This window comes from Melozone crissalis, unplaced genomic scaffold, assembly GCF_028551555.1.
Source record: "Melozone crissalis strain CALT ecotype California unplaced genomic scaffold, PUWL_Pcris_2 ptg000005l_1, whole genome shotgun sequence".
Lineage (NCBI taxonomy): Eukaryota > Metazoa > Chordata > Aves > Passeriformes > Passerellidae > Melozone > Melozone crissalis.
The window spans coordinates 32,304,172-32,321,666 of NW_026535783.1; the positions used below are offsets into that span (position 1 = coordinate 32,304,172).

Consider the following 17,495-nt stretch of genomic DNA (forward strand, 5'->3'; position numbering starts at 1 on the left):
ATCACAAAAGTGCCTGTCTGAAACACGGGAAGAGGAAACAATTGATTAGGCTGATCAGCACTCATCTGAAAGACAGAAACAGCACCCCTACCAGCCCTTCATCTGAGGTTTGCATTGGCATCCTCAGACTCTGCCCCTGGCTCATCAGCAGCAAGTGGTACTGCAGAACAGCTGTGCTGCAAGGCTGTGCCAGGACTGTTGCCACCTCAGTGGAACAGGATCCCAGATCCTGTTCCCCAGCAGCAGCAGAAGGTGGTACCAGGTGTTCTTTGCCATTTCACCATTGTCTGGAGCATTTTCCCACAGAAGCGTCTTATGTCTGGCAGCTGTGCAGTGCCCTTCATGCAACTTACTTTTGGGTCAAAGCAGTTTCTCTGGGCAGCAGGGGAATTATGGTTATGGTCAGCCCAATGGGAATACAAATGGCCATGTAGAAGCAGGGGAGCAGTGAGCATGCAGCAGGATCTGCAAGTTTTCTTCCTTGAAATGAGTAGGTCTGAACCAAGTTTGTCCTGCTGCTGTGGGCTTCCTGCAACCAAGAGCAAGACTGGAAGGTACTTGCCTTCTAATTAGTGGTGAGAATAAAATATTTCTGAAGTAAGGCATATTTATACACGGTTGCATGTTGCTAAGCACAGTTAAAGGAAAATAAACAAATCAGCCAAAGAATTTAATTTAATCTTACATGGGCATTGTTTTTACAAAATGAAAGACCTTTGTAAAATTGTGCTCTATCACATTGCCTCCACAAACATGGTACTGCTTGCTAGGCTGAAAGGTGAGCCCTATTGGCGACCTGAATGTTCCAGACACAGTCTCCAGCTACTTCAAATTTCTTAGCTTATGAGTGAAAGTGTGCTTCATAGGTTTTTTTTGCAAGAGATGAGTACAGTGAGTGTCCTTCCCTTCCCTTCCCTTCCCTTCCCTTCCCTTCCCTTCCCTTCCCTTCCCTTCCCTTCCCTTCCCGGAACTTCCCTTCCCTTCCCTTCCCTTCCCTTCCCTTCCCTTCCCTTCCCTTCCCGGAACTTCCCTTCCCTTCCCTTCCCTCCTTTTGAAGCTACTGCTTTCCTGGTGACCTCCAAAAGGTATGCAATAACATCTAGCCAGGACATGCTGGCAGCAGGTGAGCTCCTTGGATAAGAAGGAGCAGAGACTGGCTGCATTTACTGGGATAAATAAATTTAAAGGCCTTTAAAGGCTCCTTCCCTTTCAAGTACATGTCCCATGTATGTATGTATGACATTTTCAGTGTACGATGTTTATGTGAGGTGAAGAGGGTGCAGTACTTGTGTGTTTTTTCCACAAATGTTTGTTAATGTGTAGTTCTCAGCAGGTTCCTACTGAGGCCTGGGGGCCAAGCAATGGGACATGCTGGCTTTGTGGGCCTGGCACCACCCCCAAATAAGGCAGTTTTCAAGCAAAAGGTGGAGGTATCACCAGTCTCACAGTCCAGTTTTTGTGTGGCATCCGATATCTTCATTCCTTCTAGCTGTACTTCAAACACACTGGGACCTTTTCATTTTGGGGGAAAGACAGAGACTGTCCTCAACCCAAGCAAACCTTGAGTGTATTTCTTTGTCCAGGCCTTGGCTTCCTTGTAATTAAATGACTCATAAAATTGCTCACATACAGTTCTGCAAACAAACACAGGAATGTGTCATATTATTAAATGTTGTTGGGTTTTGGTGTTTGGTTAGGTTTTTGGGTTTTTTTCTTTTATATAGCTGGCACGGAAAAAGCTGTGGGAGTTTTGGGAACAAACTGTGAGCTTTGTACTTGTGCTTGTATAGCAGGAGTTCTGGTTTGCATTAACTTGGGTACAATGTGACACTGGAGGGAGAATTTCTGAGACATGATTCAGCCTTTGCTTTTTCCTGTAATCTGACTTGTGTAGTACTCCAGCACCAACAAGAACCACTACTTGTTCTGCTTATTCCTTATAAGTAGAAACCACAAAAAGATGAGGAATGCCATGCTCATTCCCTATGGCAGCTACAGAGTGGACAGACAAAAAGGAAGCCATGGCTGACTGAGGAGTTTAAAAATAGTACCTCATTGCTGCATGCCCCTGGGGAAGCAGTAAAACCAGTGAATATACAATTTTAAAATACCCAAAATATGTGTATCCATGACAGAGTGAACAACAAATTTACAGAAGAAAAAAAAAAAAAGAAGGTTTTGTGCTCAAGTGCATTAGAAGTGTGCAAAAAATGAGGTGGGTCCTGAGTGCAAGGTGTGTAGCTGTATGCATAGAAACAGCCCATTTGGGGCATTTACTGGCACCAGAGGAAATCTTGCTGAAACAAAATGATATTGATAATCTAGGTTTTTACACCCAACTGAGGATATAAAGATGTGTCATTACTGGGGAAAATTAAGGAAACATTGACTCTAAATATGTAACTTTTGGGAAAAGAAACATCAAACCTAGCCAAACAGTCAATTTATATATGCTCCAAAGTAGAGTGGGAAAAACACCCCAAAGTGCTGCTCTTTGACAAGCTCAGCGAGCTTGTACCTCTCATGCATTTCTTGATATATTCACGCACCCTGAAGCCATCTCCTTGTTATCTAACAGGATAACAAATTTTCATGTTATCTTCTAGAATAATCACTGAAAACTGACATTATTAATTCTTGCCAGATTACTGTAGGTGGGACCTGATACACTAGTCAGAAAGAAATCTTGTGGTAACACTGGTGAAATCTGCACATAAATTAGAACAAGACATGAAGATGCAGCTACAATGGTTGTTCAGTAACAACTGAGGAACAAGTCATTATTGAACTCAAGTATAAACTAATGACAAGAAATATCTGCATATGTGCATAAGTGTGTAATATTATTAAAGGAAAGTCTTCAAGCTGTTTAAGAGACAGCTATTAAAGTTCTCTGCTACATGTTCTGCTGCTCAGTGATGCAATTATAGTCTTGCTGTTGCTGAAACTGGCACAATTTCTCTTTGTTAAAGCAGGAAGTAGAAAGAACAGATGTTGGTGTTAATGAAGCCACTGGGAGGTGACAATGGAACAGGACAGTGTCATTGAATGGTTCTTTGCAAAATTTTTTCTCTTTTTCCGTCACTGCAGAAATGTGTTGCATTTCTAACATGGCAGAGCCTGGCAGTGAGCCTGGCACTCAGCTGAGTGAATCTCTGACACATGGAGCGTGCTGCATGGGCAGTGTAGCTGCAGGTGCAGGGCAGTGGCATTCCCCCACAAGCACTTTGATACAGTTAAGCCAGACCTAACAGTTTCTTGGTGACATTTTAAGGCATTTGCAGCAATGGATAGACAAGGGGAGTTAATGATCTCTGCACAGTTACACTGGACTACACTGGTCATCCAGGGACTACGTTTGAAGTAATGAATTTTAATGGACAATAGTGTAATGCTTTCCCCAGCTGCCTCATTTGCTCTCTTCTCTGGCTATCAAGAAATGTGCACACCTCCACTGCCTCAGGGAAGCAGTCGTTATACTCCATGCAGGGTTAATTATATGCCAAGGAAACCAGTGGGTCTTTGTCTCAATTATCACATACGTGACAGAAAAGAATAAAATATCTAGTTGGACACAGATGCACAGTGCTAGCTTGGCTTCAGGGAACTCTGAGTGCAGACTGGAGGACTGTTCTCAGGATTTGCCTAACATCTCTCTGAGATTTTTTAACAGGAATCTATTTTTCCCCTCTTTTTCTGCATGCCTTGCAGTCTTCAAGTCTTCTTGAGTCCGTCCTCACTAAACTTAGGGCTGGTAATTACAACTGCTTGCTTAATGTTTCCCTATATTATTCAATCCATATGTCATCCTCACTCCCTTCTAGGCACGTGTGGGGCGTAATCTGTGTCTTTCTGCGTGCAATCCCTCATTGCTGCGATCATTTAAAAGACAAGGGGACACTGAGCCTCAGAAGTCTTGGTTAAGCATCCACAGCTGACTATTCACCATATAAATAAATGATGATTCGTCCTCACACGCAGCATTGCTTCACAGCAAGGAGCAAAGAGAGTGTGTCCTCTGTAACACGCAGGCACAACAGCAGCCAGGGCAGAGTAGAGGGTGCCAGAAATGGCCAGACAAGGGCTTCACTGCAATTGTGTTCAGGCATTGCCACCTCCTGGCAGGGCTTCTGTCAGGACACCCTGCTGCCTTGATGCATGACCTGGCTGTGCAGGCCAGGCTGCTTGCAGATGGGTTCTTTGGCAAACTGGCAGGGCTGACTGTGCTGATTTAAGGGGTGAAAATTATGGGTATTCCTCACTGTCTGATTAAAAGCCCCCTTTTTGCACAGTGTTAGAAGCAAGGACAGGCTAGATCAGGGCTTTTAGGATGTTTGGGTGTGTTTTTATGGAAAAAACCACATGCTTCCCATACTTCAAAATCATACTCCAAAATTTTGTAAATTTGAGCCCTAACTAAATGTGTAAATACAGAGTTTTCCTCCAGTGAAAAGCCCTCTTAGCGTGTTATCACCTAGTCCTTTTTTTCCACCAGCCTCCCTAACTGCATGCTGCAGTTTTCTACCCCTTAACTCTGTCCTGACAATCATCTGTAGGCCTACACCACCAAGTGGCATTTCTGAGACAAGTCAATCTAAAAATAGACAACCAGATCCAGACAGCCAAAAGAGAAGAAGTCCCTTCATGTCAGTTGATGGTGCAGCCCTACAACTGGGAAGGTGCAGCAAATAGGCCAGATTTGCTATGCAGGAAAACATCCACAGAAGAACAGTCATTCAGCCACTGACTGACTTATCCAAAGGCAAACACTGCTTGAAGAGTTGTCTACCTTTCCGCCTTTCTTGGTTATTGTTCAAATTCACATTCACACTCATCTAGCCTTAGCTTTCCAGAGAACCTGAGCATGTAAAAAAGCAAAATGAAGCACTAAGATGTTGCTGTTATTATTTTAGAATACCTAGAACAGCAGTCTGCATCTGAGGGAGGCCCCATGTCATATAATGTGACTGAAATCTTGCATAGCTGACATCTGTAAGGCAGAAATTCTTAGCTAGCTGATACAGTGCATTGACTCCTGGCATTCTCTCACCTTACAGATTCAGCACAGAATTGTTGTAACTCACTTTGAAAATACTTAGGTGCAATAACAATATGCATATTTTGGGAATTTCCTGCTATTCCTGAATTGCTCTGAAAGCAGCCCAAGCTTCAGTGGCCTTATGTGTCCTGGTGGGCACCTTTCACTGTCAGCAGGTAAAACTCAGTCTTCCACAACGATCACGATAACTCGGTACATATACAAACTGCACAGAATCAGGATTTTTTACAAAATGAAAGGATTCTTGTTAAGACAGCATATTTTATAAAGTATATTTAATTAAAATGTTAAAACTGAATCTATTTATTTCATGATACTTTATATTCTCATTGTAAACTTTTATTATGTAATAATGAAGTTAAAAATAATCAAGTAACTCCAGAAAGTGATGTTGCCATTCACTCAGAAGAGAAGAAATAATCCTCCATGTTTGTTGTATCAGACATCACTTTTAAAGAGAGTGAGAGACAGAGATGAATATATCCCTCATTCTAGAAAACTGAGCACTGTCACTTGTTGATTCATAGAGATTTGTGCAATTTTCTTATAGCTAATATCCCCATAACTGTACTAATTGCACATGTAGAGATAACAAATTCTCTGCAACTAACTAAAGTGACAAAACACCTATGTATAACTATTGCTAACTTCTACAGAATCTGGTCTTGTAGAAAAATGTTTCTTAAAAACAAAACAAAATTAAATCATCTTCAAGGCAAGTCACATTTGGTCACATTGAAACATCGTCTATTACACTCAGTATCTTTCAGTAGCTTGTGGTGCCTTGCACTGGACAGCCAAGAATAAAGTACTAAAAGGCACCAGATATTATTTAACAAACAGGCCATAAACTTAGTAAAAATAAAAAAAAAAAGTACCAGTAGCTTCTCTATTTGTTTATAGTCCCGTCTTTCATGAAAATGATTTCACCCTTTCTCAGTTTAATTGCTCACACAATTTAATTACTAGAGAAAAAAAAAAATACCACTGCATCTCTAAGAATACTCTGTTCACACAAAAATTAAACACATATGTACTAACCAGCCATATGCAATAAATATATCTAACTCTAAATCTTATTATTTATATTCTTCTAAAATCTCTATATCTAGCAAACGAAATGTAAGTAGATTCCTGAGATATATGCAAATGACAATAAAATAGCTGCTTGTAAGTACTAAGTGATAGAAATGTCTCTATTGATAATATTTAAAATGAGGTTGAGCAAGCAAAGCATAAGGGTAAAAAGAGAATCAGAAATTGATTCCATGATTTGTTATTACTCTACTATACTTCCAATTTAATGGAGATGCACGCTACATTACAGAAGACTAGTAAGACAAATCCCTTTTCCTGAGATGTCTTTTACTGAGATTTGTGCCACAGGACAAATACTAAGATTTTGGACCTGGTAATCTTGTTGTCCATGTGCCCATTATAAAATATTTCAACTAGATGTGAAATTTAAATTTAGAGGGAGTAAGGTGTCATGAAATTCCCACATGCTTTCTAAAGAAAGGTTTGAAGAAAAGATAGAAATGATTGCTATTCAAAGCACAACACAAGGAGCTATACCCAAACAGATACATAGAAAAAGTATCTCTGGAGAAGGATGGAAGAGCACAGAGAAAGCTAAGTGCTGCTCCATCACAGGTGTATTTTCAGGAATGCAGTGTTGGAGTTTATGTTAAAATATAGAATCATCTTAGGTGCTGGTATGTTTTCTTCCAAGATGAGATCAAGCCTCTGAGTTCCCAGTTTTCACTAGGAAAAAATAACTCCCTGAGGAACAGCTGGGCTGAAGAACAAAAGAAGAGATGAGGAACAAAAGAAAATGGTCACAATTAAAGGATGTGACAATGTTAGAGAGTCAGAACTCCCAATTCCCCTCTGCTTACTTTACTGCTAGGAATAATGTGATTTGGTTTAAAGGGGCTTGATGATAAAATCAAACACACTGTCAATGAAAGTGTCTGACACACCTGCATAGCGAATTTGCTTCATATTGAGAAATGTTTATGCTATTCTTCCTTGAGGAAAGGAAAGGCTGGAACAACTAAATACATTTAAAGGATAATAATGCTGATGAGAAGAATTTAAATTCCAATTTGCACTCCAATATAGGAGAGGAAGAGGGCTCAAAGTCATTAAATAGGTTTTACAAGACTGCAAAATATAATGCAAATAAAGCTGTAAATAAAATGAAATGGAATGTAGCAAAAGTAGAAGCATCTTAGATCTAACATCCTTGCTGTGCACTTTGAGACTGTTACACTTCCAAAACTCTTTTGGGGCTGGATTTTGTGTAGAAGGTAAGAAAAGGCAACCTTATGGATGCAAGGCTCAGCTCTGAGCTTTGCAGGTTGAAAACGGAAGTACAAAACTCGAGGTTGCTTGGTTTTGGAAAAGGTGCTGCTTCTCAGAGGGTGCTGGCTGGAGATGAGGAAGCTGCTGCTCTTCACGCCGTTAGTGGGAAATGTCATAATAGTAGTTACGTAACCTCATCTCCACTGCAACGAATCCTGGTCGGTCGTCAACGCTGTGGGAAGATGACAAGTGTCACTGCGCAGGAGGGACAGAGCTGTCAAGGTTCATGGGCCTTACAGCCCTCGAGACTCCACCTCAGTGACAGCTCACTTAAAGATGCTCACAGTATATTAAGGCTACAAAAATGACACTACAAAATTAATACCAAGTGACAAATACTACTACAGAGCATCCTGTCAGTGGGTTTACTATCATACCTGTTTGTAGTTGATAAAGACACTAGAAGAAAGAAATGGTAAATCAGCTCCATTTAATTTTCTACTTCATTTACTTTAGTAATTATCTGGAGAAAAGAATATTTGCTGTGCAATATCTGCCTTATAATGGGTAGTACCATCACACAGAGTGGTTAGAAGCACTGAGAGGAGCCTATCCACACATCATATCACTGTACCATCTTTCTTTTATATCTGCAATTGTTTCTTTATTTGGAGAACACAAACTGACAACAAGCCCTTAAAATTTTACATTACATATTGAGATAGTTACTCTGCCTGACCTGAACTTTCTTTTAAAAATTTATTTTCTTTCTAATAATAAAGATATTTTAGTACAAAACCAAAATCAGTATGCTTTGTGATATGTTTGTTACTAAAAACAAAACCTGATCCCTTTCACTGTAGACCTGCTATAGCATTCCTTGAGTCAAACCAAAAGGTAGGAATTACTTTTTGGTTGCACGTTCTTTTTAGAGTACTAGGTTTAATAAAGCTAACATGAAGCAAGGTACCTAAAATGAAGTACCACAGCACCTTAACATAGAACTTTTGGACAAACCTATTCTCCTGATGATGACCTGAAAGAATAAGTGATATTAGAGTAATTTGGGGTGCTTTCTACAGTTAAAAGTAACTTCAGCAGAATAGCTTAAAACAATAAATCATGAAAGAGTTTTAATATATTTTTGCAACATAATAATTTAAAAAATCAGGTAGGCTTTATTTTTTTTCTGTATTTCATAGTTCTAATTTCTAAATTGTTATGAAACAGAAAAAAATGTTTCTGACATATCAGAAAAGATGATTTGCCTCTCAATGATAAGAAGTCAGTGTGGGATCCAATTTGAATATATACCATTACTAGAGAAAAGATAAATAGCTCAAAAAATTAAATATTGAGAAATAGAACAAATATTTTGGCAATATGACTTTGAAATTTCAACTAAACCCTTGGAAATTAAAATTAAATCAACAAAATTCAAAATGAAACAAAAATATTTGCATGCTTTCAAACATTCTTTTCAAAATGCATTAGACTGACATCTTTGTGTCTTTTTTTTTTTATGATACCATGTATTTTATATATAACTCTTCTGGCAAACTCTGTTCTACAAAATTGGCTTTTTGTAGTACACTCTGTAATTTAGATAATTTTCACCTGGAAGTGCAATTGACTTCCGAGCTTGGAGTATCGTTGTGAAAAGATGCATTTTGAAGTAACCCCTACTCACCCTCTTTCTAGCTATTAATCATGTATATTAAAATGCGCTTCTATCAAAAGAGCATCCCAGCACACTCACTTGTATGTCCAACACAATTTCATTAGACTATAGACTTCTGTTGGGCAGACTTCAGGACGTTCCATTCGTTCTCCTCTTTCAATCATCTGCGCAACTTCTCCACCTTTCATTCCCTGGAACAGGGTGACCAGAACAGTCATCCAAGTTGCAAATTATTACAGCACACATGACAGCATAAATCAAACACAGGACTGGAACCGATTTTGGGCTATCCTTTGACTCACTTCTTGCAGCAAGTCCCTTTAGTTAGGAAAAAATATTGGTTCAAATTTGCTATGAATTTTTAAAGAAAAAACATGACCAAATAAAACCACTCACCTTATATGGTTTTTGTCCATAAGAGAAAGCCTCCCACATTAAAACCCCAAAGCTCCAGACATCACTTTTGCTAGAAAATTTGTAGAAATTCATGCATTCTGGAGCATACCATTTGACTGGCCATTTTCCATGACTTTGTGCCTAAAATATGTCATAACAGAAAGGAAAAAAAGCAGACTAGATTAACTGATAAGCAGTAAACAACATCTGAATGCACATAATTAACATTAACTTAGATCTACACACATTTGTACTAAGTACCATAACATTTCTGATGCTGTTAGCATTAGAGAAAATGGGTAACAGCTTCTTTGAAAGTGTTACAAAATTGTTCTAATCTTCCACTTTCAAAATAATGTATTGAAATGAAATCCATGGTAAAAAAAAAGTGTAGCTAAATGACTTTGAGTCATGCTTTTAGTGGCATTTAATTTAAAGTTGCTCTTTAGAATAATTTTTTTCCATTTGGATCTCACAAAGGCTAAGAGACATGTCCAGATGGTTGAAGAGGTTGCTCTATTTCAAAGCACAGTGACTTGTGGCAAACTGCAGTTTACCTAAATTATGCCATAATACTGCTTTATGAACATTCAAGTGTCAAGCTATACCAGCCCAGTGCTAGATCTAGTGACAGGGCCCTACTGCATCCTGTGGAGTTGTAAAGAAAATGGACTTTGATATTAATTCTTGAGGCCCTGAGACTGGGATTGAGAAGCTAGGCTAGGCTAGTGGCAGAGATTTAAGATGCCTTTTCTGCCACCAGTGACTACTGTTCCTACACAGGAAGGTCTTCACAAGGGAGTATGGGCTTGCTTCTCCTCTGCAGTGCTTCAGGGGTTGGATTATTAGTTTCAAAGAGCTGATAAAAGGGAATAAGCAGAAGGAAGAAGTATTTGAATCGCAAGATTGTATATGAGGAAAACAAATATACACATGGTAACAGCCTTTGTCTCCCACCTTTTACCTTATTAAATGTTGCAATTATTTTAATCACTTGAGGTGTACTGAGGTCCACAGAATTTAAAACCAAGATAAACAAATTTTGCTTAGGTTAATTTATTATTTAACAATGGTATTCTTTCAAAAACCTCCCCTAATTATGTTCTATAAGGCAGTGTATTAGTGGTAGCATACATTTTACTTGGACATAATGGGAACTGTTTCTCAACAAACACACTTCCTCCCATTTATATAAGGTAGTATCTAATTTCCACAATAACTTGAAATCTTCTAATGACAAGTTTATCAAAAGGAAATGAAAGTAGACAAGTAAAAGGAAGGACAAGCTTTTTCTTCTCTACATGTCTTAATGTTGATCACAAAATTTGAATTTGGTAATCTAATTTAGGTCTTAAAATAATGAGTGATACATAATATTTTTCATTTTCAACTGCATTTCAACTGAAAATATCCTTATTAAGCTATGATACTACACAGTTTTCATGTTGTGTTCAGACCTTACCTTGTAATAATTTTCATCAGCACTAAGAGCTTTAGAAAGTCCAAAGTCACTAATTTTGGCATAATGTTGGGTGACTAAGAGCACATTTCTTGCAGCCAGATCCCTATGAACAAAATTATTCTCCTCCAGGTATTTCATCCCCATGGAAACCTGATGCACCAGCTCTGTTATATTCTTCTCTGTGACATGTCTGAAAATCACAATTGAATTTTAAAGAGGTCACTAGTTAATTTTCATGACTTTTCATGGAGTTTAGATACAAATCTTTACTCTGAAGTTGTCCACATTACACTGGGAACCTGATTCACTTACATTTAGCTAAGCTTCAATTTGAAAAGGTAATCTAAGCTTTTGTCTTGAGCAAGATGATGTTTGATCACATTAATAAAGGACAAGTTGGATATATGAAGGAGATATAGAGAAGGAGAAGAAGGATATATGAAAAGTCTTTCATTTATGCAAAATACTCTATTTTGGCAGAAGTATTTGAGAGTTTGGAGACATGTTCTAGTGAAGAATAACTACAATCATTAATTATTTCATTAACAACATATCAATTTTAATTGTCCTTAAAGAAAAAAATAAAAGAAAGGAATCTTTCCATGCCTATGGAATGGAATCAAAGTTTACGTACCTATTTTTTTGCAAAAATTTGTTCAATGGCCCAAGTTCAGCCATTTCCATTACTAACATCCAGGCCTCAGCTTCACATATACCTATCATTCGGACAATATATGGGTTATCCAGTTGCTGCATTACATTCGCTTCTCTCAGTAACTCATCCTTTATGGCTGGATCATTACTCTCATTCTTCAGAATTTTTACAGCGACAGGCTTGGCACCCCTGCAAAAGAGAATCCAGTTCTGAGACTAGCTGCTGAAAAATCTGTGCACCAATGCACACAATCTTCACCAGATATTTCCATTCACATGGTACAAATTGTGACAAAAGACAGAATTGACACTCAGAGGAGAAAAATCCAGCCATAACAGGAACACCTCTCTATCAAATGCTCGGAAGACAGCTAAGCAAAAGAGTGAGAATGAAAAGAACCTCAGAAAATTACAGATTGTCATAACAATGCCTAAAGAAGCCTGAAAAATAAACACTGGACAAATTTTTCTTGTCCACTCTGGTAAGATGGCATAAAGCTTTTCTGGCAAGAAAAGCTATAAAGAGTTTTCTAAGCACTGGGGCGTTTTGGGGTGGAGACTGGAACATGCATCACTGCCAGTTGCCAAGGCAGGGTTCTGAAACCCTGAGAATCTAAGCCTACTTCTGCAACCTTCCATTCATACAGCAAACTGATAGAGTGACTGATGAGATCAACATAGCTTGTGTGAAACATGATTAAAATATACACAAGCTGAGATCAGAGCCCTTCAAATTCCTACATCCGACATTAGAAAAATAGAAATCCTTTCTGCCTCTGAAAATCTCAGTATAAAGAAATGCCTCCAACTTCAAGAGATAAGAGTGTGTACATAATCAGTCCATGCACATAAACAGCATACTGACAACATTTTACTATGAAAATGCATGAAGAGTCAAATACAAACAGGGTCTGTTCCTACTGACATGATGTGACGGAAAATGTTACATGTTCTGTCTCCTTGAAAATCAACATTCCAGCTTCAGGAAACTGGTATTTATCACACTTCAGGCAAAACTCTCTTTGCTATAGGTAAACTGTCCTTGGCACTCTCCCAGTTTTCTGACAGAGATGTTGTGCAGATGGGAAATACTGTGCAGCATTAGCACTTCTGCAACCTATGGAGCAAGACAGTGGGATTCCTATTCCACTATCCCATCAGGAAAGAAAATAGTCATAAACAGTACTTTCCCACTTTATGACAAAAATGAGTGCGCAATTGTACATACAAAGAGAGAAACTGGTGAATATTAACTGAAATTAGTTACAGTGTGTCACTCCAAATGACATGCTACTCCAAAAAGGCTAGAACTTTTACATATTGGATTCCATGAAAATAGAAGGCAACACTCACTTTTTCATCTTATAGAACCCTTTCTTTACAGTACCAAAGTTGCCAGAGCCAAGTTCACCTTCCTCTAAAGTCAACAATTTCCTGTCGAGAGTGACATTTTTTGGTTTTATTTCATCTGGATCGGCGTATGGACTTTCATAGACCTCAGTATCCATGGGTAAGGCCTCTCTCTGATCACCTGCAGTTCAAACAATGAAAAAATTAGACATGATTTCAGACATTTTTGCTGCCACAGCTAATATATTAATTTTTTCTACGTTCAAGACCATCAGTGTGTATGACTTGCAAGGGCATTATAGAGAAACCATATGCTGTCCATCTATATGCATTTTAGAGCAGACCAAAAGACAGAGGCGTCCCCCTGGTGACATGCTGTAACTACTGAACATCTGTGCAGGGTGAAACCAGGAGGTTACTTGATAAAAGGCTGGCTAAAGGTTGGCCCTTCTCCATGGTACTTCCCATGAGTTACCTCACACAGTTCTTCACTCAGAATGCTGCCTTATATGTACTTCATTCTCAGGCACCCAACTTTAACTGCATTATAGTTGGCACTGTGGATGCAACTGGGCACAATTCTTTCTGAGACATGAGAGGATATAGTTTTTAGAGTCCAGGAAATAACACTCCACTTCAAAATGGAAAAAGGGATTTCTGCTAAATGATTTTTGTTATACATCGTGACAGCTGGTATCTTCAGCTACCTGGCTTCAGTTATGATAGTGGTTATACCAATACATGACAGAATGTGAAATAGATGCAAGGAAAAATAAATAAGGATTGAGAAAGAGCTCTGCCATAAGGAAGAAAATTGCATTAATGATATAAATTACTCTGCCTACCTCTTTCTGCTCCTGTAGGACCTCTGTTCCTTTGCAGCACATATGGATTAAAAGGTGCTTCTTCTGGTGGGTGGCCAATAGTTGACTGAAGCTGTAGCACACAAATAAAATTTTTCTCTTTAACAATAAATAGGTAAGTTAAAAGCACCTTTTTTTCCCCCTAAGAATTTTGGTATAATGTTTGCAAGAGACACATAGGTGAGAATCAGAAAGCAAGGGATCCAAATGCGGTTATTTCATTCTGAAGGTTATTAGAGCGGGCCAAAAGCACAGAAAGATCTTACAAATATTTCAGAACATTAGATAAGAGAGAATTAACTGTAGTGGGTCAGGCACAAATCTTATTCTGCAGATATTAAATTTACATGCTCTTTTCAAATTTGCCATGTAGCACAAGCAGTTAGAAGGATTTCTCTTTAATCTGTCCTTCCTCCTTCTTCAAGTTATCTCTCCCCCTATCTGGGCCACAGAGAAATTGCTAGCACAAATGAAAACAAAAACTAATTTCCTGTTTCTCCTGTGGATATTACAGAGGAGCTCTATTTTAAAGAAGTGGAAGCAACTGTAGTAAAAAGATACTACTTTCATAGGCATGTAGTAACATCAGGGACAAACATCATGGACCAGATACTAGGGGTACAGCCTGTTTGTCTGCTCTGAGGAGGGACAAGATTACTTAATTAAGCATCTGGTTCAAATACAATTCCTCTGCCCTTATTCTTGACAGAGAAATAATATGGTGCACACAAACCATCTCACCCATTGTGTCTTCTGAAGATCCTTGCCTGGCACAATAAAGTAGAGATGAGAGAAACTCTACTAATCTGGTCACTTCTGTTTGTGAGCTGTTGGGAACATGCAATTACAGAATCTATTTCTGCACATTAGTTTTTTCTCAAGCAAAGAGAAACAAAGCTCTAGTGGAAGCTGTCCCTGACCATGGCAAAAGGATTGTAATGAAATAACCTTTAAGGTCCTTTCCAACACAAACCATTCTATGATTCTGTGAAGTTTCCCATAGTGAACTATTAGATGCAATAGAAGTTTTATCATTTGGAAACAGCATTTAGTAGGGGAAACACCAGACCTGGGAACTACAGACGTTGAAATCATAATTAAGTAATCTGCCCAGCTGGATGAAATAGAAAAGGTTTCACTACACAGATTTTACTGCAACCCATGTGTAGGAATCCAGTTTTCAGCAATATTCTGGCCTAGTAGGATGAGCACATTGACATCAGGCACAGTAAGGGTAGTATTTCTGACTTGGAACAGTGTGAAAAGGCCATCTGCTGTCAAGACAAGCCACAAAACCCCAAGACAGTTCTGGGATATGTCAAAGAAAAAACTGATTGATCTACCATTCCCAAGGCAAATGAAAGTATAAACCAAGATCCTTAGCTCTAGTTTTGTTTTTCTAGACTGATTCACCCTGACAAGACCTGTGTCACTCTGACCAATTTCACACAGGCAATTCCCTAACCCCAAACCCCCATTAAGACTGGAAGTCAACTGGCATACTTTGAACTGGCCAAATGTAATTAATGTACACCAAATTTTGCACACCTCAAGAATCCTTTCACCAGTGGAGAACTGCTGGTAAAAACATAGCTCTGGCCAAGACATAGCTGAGTCCTCAACTAGACATATGAGTTATGACTGCTTTTTGCAATTCAAGAACAACAACAACAACAAAAATCCAAAAGGATTGAATGCTCTTGCTCTGCATAAAACCAAAAAAGTACATCACTTCCATGCTTGCAAATAAAGCTCTGCAGCTGTGAACTGAAAATCACACAGTGACAGCAGATATATCAAAGTTGGTTTTCTTTCTCAGAGAGCTGCTCATGTTTAAGAAGAATCATAGTGCCTTATTTATCATTACTTAGTTTGGTTAATGCATATAGAATTTCTAATTGCTGCAGATTGATTAAATAACAGTGATGCCTTTTATGTTAATATTCCTACTTTCCTTTTTATTTAACTATCATTTAAATGCAGAGTCCTTTCTGCCCTACCCTTTTAAAACAGCAAGTATAATTCTGCACATCTTTTTTGGACATAAGGATCTTTGTCTTAATAGATGTAAGGTACAGGACAACTGATTACTTCTTGTATTCTTACAAGAAACAGAGAATGGGCAAGATGACCAAGGATTTATTCAACCAATAAAAAGGAGTACAAGAAAACAGTCCTCTAGAGGAGCCTTTTAAAAATGTGACATATGAAGGAAATGGCTCCAACTACTCTAAATCTGACTTTTACAGTGATGATTATAGTTTTATAGTAAATAGCATAGTACAAATCTCATGAAGGTAAGTTGTACAGAAAGTGCAATATTCTTTCAGGGTAATAACTATAATTTGAAAAAATGCATGAAATAATCTTATTTTATTAAAATCTAACAGCTAAATACTGCATGACACACATCTCATTAGCCATGAGAGGAGTTTTGCCTACGCCATCTCAGTTGCCACTAGGTGGCAGGATTTCACTTAAATTGTCCAAATTGCCAACTTTACACGAGTAAAGCAGATTGAAAAATTTTCAACAGGATCTGAAAATGTAATACAAATAGTGCATTTGTAAAATTGAAAAAAAATTCCCCAAAGTGAATAAATATAACATAACAAGTAAAATAAATATGTTTTTTTCTGGTTTACTGTCTGAAAGCTTTTGACATAGTAGAAGTAATTGTGTAATTAACCAGGTATAAAGTAAACTGTGCTTATTGGGGTTAATGAATAGTTAAAATCTTTGAACAGTTCAGAGCACAACTTTTGTCTAGAGTCTAAAATCTGGCAGTATGATGTGGGTCTGAGTATTCCAGGTAAAGTACATGCAAATGGCAATCAAATCGGGTTTCTGAAATTATTTTCCTGAATGGTTTTACTCTGCCAATGTGTTTCAGCCTCTACTCTGTGTATGTTTTCCAGAAGGCAGGAAATAGGTATTTGACAGCAGAAAGTGACCAGAGCAAGACACAAGTTTTACCAGGTTAACAGACAGCAGTGTGACCAAAAATATGTCTACAGAGTTCAGACCCGACACCCACTTTTCTGAATCAACCCAAAATGTGTGAGAGTTTGGCATTGTATTTCAGATGGCTGAGAGCAGATCGTAAGACTGTGTCTGTATTCGTATATAACAAACACACATTGAAAAAGAGGTATGGGTCCTGTAGGGATACACAGCTGACAACAGCTGTTGGCACTTCAGCATAAAAGTGAACTGAAGCTGTAGGAAAACAATATTTGTTATTTATCAGGATTATCAAATACAGTATATATAAAACATAGCTTTTCACTCTGAACAGTAGCATACCTCTAGGACTTTTCATGCCTGCTCATTTTTGTTGAAGAGCAAGTGGAAATAAATCAATAAACATACAGACTCATGGACCAAACAGGGGCATACATATTATTCTCAGCATGCAAACAAACTCACAGCTACATGCTTCAGAACTACATCAATTACTGGACAGCACCATTTTCTGGCCATGCAAAAGCATTTTCACTAGGACAGGGCAGGGCTCCCCTTGGCTCCCTGGCATCTGGCCAATTTTCCCATTCTGCTTGGTCTTGTGGCCTAAATGTAAGTGAATGCATAAGAAGCTCTGTGCACATAGGTTATGTAAGTATGTATATGTTGTTTTTATTGTTCACTAAATGTGTTCAGTAATAGCATAATTGTGTAAGCAAGACAATTTTCTGATTACAAAGGAAAGTAGAAATATAATTT

The 17,495-nt window shown here is 38.3% G+C and overlaps 1 protein-coding gene across 2 annotated transcripts in view; it reads right to left on the reverse strand.

Moving 5' to 3' along the window:
* Window positions 1–5,388: 5,388 nt before the first annotated feature.
* Window positions 5,389–17,495, reverse strand: part of SYK (spleen associated tyrosine kinase) — a 30,526-nt gene continuing 18,419 nt past the window's right edge. For both annotated transcript variants that reach the window (XM_054288614.1, XM_054288622.1), the window contains 7 exons: window positions 13,755–13,845; window positions 12,913–13,090; window positions 11,540–11,749; window positions 10,906–11,095; window positions 9,444–9,584; window positions 9,126–9,238; window positions 5,389–7,598 (listed from right to left, as the gene is read on the reverse strand). In XM_054288614.1, coding sequence (XP_054144589.1) covers window positions 7,526–7,598; window positions 9,126–9,238; window positions 9,444–9,584; window positions 10,906–11,095; window positions 11,540–11,749; window positions 12,913–13,090; window positions 13,755–13,845 — 996 coding nt within the window. In that variant the 3' untranslated portion in view covers window positions 5,389–7,525. The remainder of the gene's footprint in view (window positions 7,599–9,125; window positions 9,239–9,443; window positions 9,585–10,905; window positions 11,096–11,539; window positions 11,750–12,912; window positions 13,091–13,754; window positions 13,846–17,495) is intronic.